This window comes from Belonocnema kinseyi, chromosome 7 (assembly GCF_010883055.1).
Source record: "Belonocnema kinseyi isolate 2016_QV_RU_SX_M_011 chromosome 7, B_treatae_v1, whole genome shotgun sequence".
In the NCBI taxonomy this organism is placed as follows: domain Eukaryota; kingdom Metazoa; phylum Arthropoda; class Insecta; order Hymenoptera; family Cynipidae; genus Belonocnema; species Belonocnema kinseyi.
Genome location: NC_046663.1, coordinates 88,381,366 through 88,388,771, shown reverse-complemented (window position 1 = coordinate 88,388,771; position 7,406 = coordinate 88,381,366). Strand labels below are relative to the sequence as shown.

Below are 7,406 nucleotides of genomic sequence, written 5' to 3'. Positions count from 1 at the left end.
AAGAGGAGAATTTATGCAGAATATGTGGATACGAAATGGAGTCATGGGCACATGTATTAGAGAGATGTACAGGAGAGGAAGAGGGACAGTTGAGTGTGGATGTGTGTGTAAGATGGGTCTTGGATAGTAGTGGACAGGGAGTGATGTGGATGAAGAAATTAAATGAAGTAAGGGAAAGCAAGGGAGTAGGGCAGAGCCAAACGGGTGATCCTGAAAAGGGACAGTAAAAAACGAAAATGGTTTTCAATATCGTGGAAAATGCATTTTTTATGGTAAGAGGAAATGGAAGCCCTGGAAGATCGCTCATTTTAGGAATTAATATCACTACTGTTACTATTGTTTATCCTACGTAATGCGAAAGAGTAGAATATAAGTAGTAGTTAAGTTAGACTAAGGATGGAATTGTAAATATATGTACAGGGAACGGTGGCCCTCAAACCCGTAAAAGGGAGAGATTAAATACATACAATTACAAATTTTGAACAAAATAATTGTTGAAATAAAAGTTATAGATATTTGGACCATAAAATTAAAAATTGAATTTCAAACAAATTCATTTGAATTATAGTTAGGATACTTTTATCATCAATTATTAGTATTCCCTTAGTTAATTATTATTTAATCAATGATAATAAATGAAATTGCTAAATCAGATATTTTAAAAATAAAATATAAAAAAATTGTTTAATAAGTTAAATTTTTCAAAAATAAATTTATTTTAAAAAATAAAATATTTAACAAACTTAAATAATTGTTCAACAAATAAAAGGGGTTGAAAAATAACATCGTTTGAGAAATTGAATTTTAGAAAAAAAATAGATTTGAAAATATAATCTAAACAAATGATAGAATTTAAAAAATGATAAAATCGCTAACAGACAGTAATTAATTAAAAAATAAAATTCTGAATGTTATTAATTTTATATTTTTCAATATTTATATCAAAATCAAAAAATTTCTATTCAATTATAATTGTAGTTAAACATTAATTATTCACAAATTCACCTATTTATTAATAAATTACTTCAATATTGTTTCATAATCAAATAATAATGTATATTATATAGTTGTGTTTTAACCGCGAATAATATAATTTGGAATTAGCGAGAAATTGTTAAATTACTATAAAGTAGCTTTTATTCTGATTTCAAAAACAGAATCTCAGAGATTAAAATCATATTGCACAGACAGAGAGTAAAAGTCCAGAGAGCTGAAAGTAGGTTCAAAACCTAACTCTTTCGGATGGCAGTTCGCTCTCTTCGGGATCGTTTGAAAGTATCTTCGGTTAAGTTTCCATCGGTAGCAAAACCTACCAGAATTCTGGAGGGTTCGATCTTTCAAAGATGGAAACCCGTGTACTTTGTTTTGATCAGTACACAAACTAAAGGACCGGTCCTCTGTACCTGTTTTGCTCGGGATTCAAACTTAACCAGATGCTGTCGCAACCCATCTGTTTCTGAGTGATTGAGAAGGAGGGAAAGTCCACTCGGGAAGGGATCACTTTCTTCCTGCAGTAAATATTTTCGGATCTTGAGAAGAGTAAAACCTAACGGGCCCTTTTTCGTCGGTACAGGGAATAAATCCCAAACTGAGGAAAAACTATTACTCTCAGTCCCTGATATAAACTCACTTTTTACAATTATGCTTATGTGTACCGACTTATATTGTTGTTGTTTATCAGAACTTCATTTGACATCAAAATATCACCAAGAATATCAAAACTGACACCACTCATTTTAGAATTATTATTTTGAATACTTTTATCTAATTGCATCAGGATTTCTTCTAATGCGTTCACAATTATGACGCACTTTTTTCTGAGAAAAAGTTTTGAAATCAGCGAAAATCCTTGAATGATTTGTTTGTTTATTTTTAAGATATTTGTAGTTCGGATGGTTTGAAAATTTACCTGTGGTTTCTTAACCTTTCTTTAGCCGTATTCGATAATACGAGGTTGCATCCCTGACAAAACGCAACATTTTTACCGTATTTTTTTAAAGGAAGGATAATTCTTCCCAACATGGATTCCTCGGTCTGCCGCTTCTATTCATTGTCGAAGTTGTAGAATAATAAATTTTTTTTCATTCACTTTATCGCATACCGCTACCGGCGCTATTTTAAAGTTATGGAACGAAATGTGATAATGTCGACAGCATCTTGAAAACGTATATTACGTTTTGTAAAAAACTGAGTACGTAACATACGTACATTAATTACGTCAAAAACCTCATGTAATTTACCTAAGGTATATTACATGCACAACCCTGATTGTGACTTTAAAGGAATACCTACCTCCCAACGCATCCACATGCGACACGCACACACGAGCGTACTCTACGGAAAGGAACGAAAAGGAGCAGTCAGCAGAAGATTAAAAATATTTGTTTGAAAACCTGAAGTTAAGAAAAAGTTTTGTTTCGAAATATCACAATAATTGTTTAACTCTCTCTTGTAATCATGATTATTCTTCGCTTCACATCTATGAAAAAATAAAACATTTTCTTTGCGACGTTTGCGACTAAATTTCTGACTAAGGTTAAGTTATTCAAACAACATTTTAAACAAATCTGAAGTAAAAAACATGGCTCAAAGCAGGTTGGAAAAAGTAGGAACCATTTTTTCCAGGTAAAATATAACTTATTTCAATATTTTAATGCGATTCTTAAGTATATGGGAATGGTTTTATATTTAATTTCATTTTTCAGATAACCTCCAAATGTCATGCGATTTACAGAAATGACGAAACAAGCAAAACAATATTAATAAATAAAAGTAAATTCAGTAGCATAACGAAATTTAGAATTTTTTCACATTATTTAGTTATAGTTTAGTGCCATTGTTTGATGTACGTATTCTCAACACCCTCCTCAAATTTAAAAATACACTAAAATATGCTTGCAACATTTGCAAAGGCACTGAAGCGAAAAAAGGGCTGACTTTAGACATTGATAACTGACTTTTTAAATGGAAGAATTTGTTAAATTTTCTAACATTTTTAGGTAGACCATCATAGTCAATATTTGTTTCTGCAAATTGCTGCCACGTACCTACAATGGCAAACAAACTGTAAATCTATTTTCTTGGGATAACTTTGGGCTTTCAACTTTTCTTTGGAAAACTAAAAAATTTGCATTTTTCTCCTTTTGATACCTTCATTAGTAAAAAAATTGTTAAGAGAGAAAAAATTCGGTAATATTCTCCAGTGCTATTTTTCAGCATTTTTTAATTGTTTGAAATTGTTGTATATTCGATCATTTAAAAATTGCGATGTACCTGAAGTTTTAAATGTTTAAATAAACGAAATACATTTTCCAATTTTATTGTATATCGAAATATTGTTTCCAGTACAAATAAAGATATCCATCATAAGTTTCTTTTTCAAATGTATTACTTTTATATTGTATTATTGCAACTTTTCAAATCTATTTTATCATTAAAAATAGATTTTTTATATTTGCGCACGATTGCAGAAAAATCTATTGGTCAATTCACATAAAATTATAACTACACGTAAGCAATACAGTTTTCTCCTACTATGTTTCAGGAATTTACATAATATTATCAGTTTGTAAAATTGTATAGATTTTATCATACGAAATTGAATTTTTTAAGGTCTGTGTTTACTCGTAACGCAAAATTCTGGCTATACGTGTATCGAAATTTCGGTACGAATTGTTTAAAAATTTTATTTATAAATAGTTTTTCTAAATTTTCTTTACAAATTATAGTTCTAAAACATTAAAAATATATATTGTTCAATGCCATAAAACGGCTCGTGTAGGCTAAACCGGCTTACCCTCAACTTTATTCTTTTTAATATTATATTATATTATCTTCCACAAATGTTAAACTTTATTTTAAAGCTTGTTTGGTTAGTGATGACAAATAGAAAGTGCAATGGATCAGCTTTTCTAGCACCCGTACAAGATTTATGCGAATTTTTACAAAAATAGGAAGTTTGTTTGATCCTGTATGAATTATTTTTGTAAGAATTTTCGTTTTTCTAGAGAAAGAAGCTCATTCTATTTTATTATTATTACCTATTAATTCCTGTGGTTAACAATAAATAATCTGATTATGTTCAAAATGACAATAATCAGATTTTTTAACGTCATCTGTTTTAGTATACTTTATTTGCTTTAAATGATTAGAAAACTTATAAATTAATTTTCCTTACAAGCACTTTTTACAACTTTTTTTATGAGTGAGCGACTCATTCCCAAACTGTAGGGTAAATTCGCTCACACTTCAAGGGCAATAAATAGTTGTTTATTAATTAATTTTATGTTTGTGCTTTATGTTACGAAAGAGGGACAGATAGAGACTATATATTTGAAGCAACACTATCTAATTTAAATTCCTTCTTAGACCCATTATCAATTAATGTTAATTATTATTTTTTCATTTTACTTGGACAACTTTTATTTCACAACTTCATTAAATTGTACTTGGCCCAGTTTTGGCTTCTTAGATATTTTTGGTGGAAATAAACTTTAGAATCAAAATTGAGAACATTGGACAACTTGCAAAAATTCAAAACAATTCTTTGATTTCTAGAACAACTTCATTATTGAAAGGAGGCGTGATGAAAGAAGAAGATGTTCCTCTTTGGCATGCGATTTACAAAGCATTTCCTCCGAAATACGAACCAAGATTCGACAGGCCAGGATCGCAAGCCCCCATCAAAAATATTTATTACACCGAAGACGTCATTCGAGCGTAACGACTTAAATTTCATGAAATAACCTCATTTAAAGAAACCAAACTAAATCATTCTAACTTCATTTTTTTATTATTATTTGTTTTTAGGAAATTTCAAGACGATTTCGCGAGTGTAATAGACAGTAACTTATACTCCAAGCAACCATCACGAACTCAACAATTCATTGCTGAGTATCGAAAACTAGAAAAGGTGAATAGAGCCGTTCAAAAACTATGTTGCGCTATTTCGTAAACTTTCTCTACCTCAATTTAATAAGTGGCTAAAATTAAACAAGAAAAATACAAACATAATTTTTTAACCGACTTCAGAGCCCAAAATGCTCTCAAAGCAGGGGAAATAGGGCGCTTTTTTTACGAAAATAGGAGAATAAATTATTTTCAAACAAGTTAATGAATACATACTATATTAAATTTAATATTGAAATATATTACATTTTCAACAAATTAAAATTAATTTTCTTCCAAAGGAAATTAATCTTTAACGAAATAGTTGAGTTTTCAAGCTAGACAGTACAATTTTCAACAAAATAGTTGAATTTTCAACGAAATGGTAGAATTTTCAAACAATAAAGATTAAACTTCAATCACGAAAGACGAACTTTTTATAAGAAAGTTGAATTTTCAATCAATAAAGATAAATTTGCAACCAACAACTTTTCTCACCAAAAAGATGTATTTTCAATTCAGGTGACCAAATTTTTTATTAAAAAAACGAATTTTGTACAAACCAATTGAAATTTCGAAAAAGATTACTTTCTAAGAAAATAGTTGAATTTAAAACGCAAATAGACGAATTTTCCAATGAAAAAGAACAAATTTTTATCAAAAATGGAATAGTTAAATTTTAGATTGAAAAAGTTAAAGTTCAATTTAAAAAAATGTATTTTCAATCATAAAGATTAATCTTCAACGAAAAATGTAATAATTGCTACTTTAACCAAAAAGACGACTTCCCAACAAATTAGTTGAATACTCAAGCAAAACAAATTTATTTTCAGACAAAAAGTTTTATTTTTCATCAAAAAGAGATAAATTTGTAAAGCAAAAGACAAATTTGAAACTAAGAAATATTTTTGATATGAGAAAAAAAATGGATGAAACACTTGAAACGTTTCGACTTCAATCTATCGTTTATCCTGAGGCAAATTATACCTAACAAAATTGTTTAATGTTCTGAAAATACTAGCGAATTTAATTGCGAAAACATCTCAAAAAACAAAAGAGACTACCAATATATGAAAGGTCACATTTTTGAAATTGAAAAGTAAACCGCAATAGTTAAACGACGGGCGACAAGTAATGTAAAGTAAGATTATTTATCAGTCGTTTGACTATTGCGGTTAGCTCTTAAATTTAAAAAATGTAATCTTTAATTATTGGGTGCCTCTTGTTTTTTTTTTAGTGATTTTTCCCCAATTAAATTCGGTAGTGTTGCCAGAACAGTTTCAATTTTTTTCATCAGACCAAAATTTTGAATTTTGGTATAATTGTTGTATTTTTTTATAAAATTTGATCGTAAGACCAAAATTATAGAACTTGCGTTCCTATTAAGATATAGAAAAAATGTCTACCGAACATACGGAAATTTCAAACCAAAGAAATGGAGCTGCAATTGTTAAAATTAATTTTTAACAAAGTAGTTCAATTTTCAAGCAAGAAGATTATTTTTTACCAAAAAAGGCAAAATTACAGTAAAATACATAAATTTTCAACCAAATTCATTTTCGGCTAAAAGCGATCAATTTTGAACAAAAAGTTGTACAGTTAAATTTCCAGTTAAAAAAATTAATTTTCAACAAAAAAAGATGAATCTTCATAAAAATTGCACTAGTTACTAGCGAATCTTCAACGAAATAGTAACATTCTTAACCAAAAGCTATAACTTTCGAACCAAAAATTTATTAGTGAACTTTTAAAAAGAATTAACTTTCAACGAAAAATACTTGGATTTTCTTATTGGGTTTCATTAATAGCGTTTCGCATTTAAGCGAAAAAACGAGAAAAAGGAAAGTTTATTTAAAAAAAGCTAATGTTTATTTTTTTAAGTATTTCAAACAAGTAATAATCACATTTATACCCACTGGTAGTGTGACGTAGTTTTTGAACGACCACAATCAAAACATTTGAATTTTTTCGACACAACTGTATAGCGTTTTTAGAAGAGGTATAGAATGAATATTTTTCTTTTTAGGAAGGCGTTCCTGAATCTGAGTTGTACGATAAAACAAAAGAAAAATTTGTTTGGTTATTGGACAAAGTTCATGAGAAAAAAGAGTTAAGAGATACTCGACAGGCACGAGAAAGGCAAGAGTTAAGGCAGCAAAGCAACTTCAAATCAGATACTGATTTGAAAAAATCAAATGTTGATATGCGAAAAGTATTTGGATAGAGTGCCTCGTGAACTGAATCTTTTTATAATAAATTCGTCACATATTATGAGTTAGTGGATCAATTCAAATTATTATTAGTTTACCAGATATTTAATAAATAGTTTGCAAAATATCAATATCATTACGTATTTTACTCATACCTCTTTGTAAAAATAGTTTACTGACAGAAAAGTTTATTAGATTCAAACTTCTACAAGTCAATTTTCAACCGTAGGTCCGTAGATCTTGTTCGCTTATAAAATTGGAGCCGGTATATTCAAAAATTAAAATAAGGTTGTTAAACAGAAACGTAAA

The 7,406-nt window shown here is 28.9% G+C and overlaps 1 protein-coding gene across 1 annotated transcript; it reads left to right on the top strand.

Moving 5' to 3' along the window:
• The first annotated feature begins 2,295 nt into the window (after positions 1 to 2,295).
• On the top strand, positions 2,296 to 7,224 carry LOC117175834 (28S ribosomal protein S23, mitochondrial). The gene is made up of 4 exons (XM_033365606.1): positions 2,296 to 2,625; positions 4,558 to 4,719; positions 4,810 to 4,912; positions 6,914 to 7,224. Exons 1-4 carry the CDS (start codon positions 2,582 to 2,584, stop codon positions 7,109 to 7,111), a joined length of 507 nt encoding a protein of 168 aa, XP_033221497.1. The 5' UTR covers positions 2,296 to 2,581; the 3' UTR covers positions 7,112 to 7,224.
• Positions 7,225 to 7,406: the final 182 nt, after the last annotated feature.

Coding starts and splice junctions, on each gene's coding strand:
- LOC117175834 (XM_033365606.1), top strand. CDS start 2,582: ATGGCTCAAAGCAGGTTGGAAAAAGTAGGAACCATTTTTTCCAG. Junction 2,626..4,557: donor GTAGGAACCATTTTTTCCAG/GTAAAATATAAC, acceptor TTTGATTTCTAG/AACAACTTCATTATTGAAAG. Junction 4,913..6,913: donor AGTATCGAAAACTAGAAAAG/GTGAATAGAGCC, acceptor TTTTCTTTTTAG/GAAGGCGTTCCTGAATCTGA.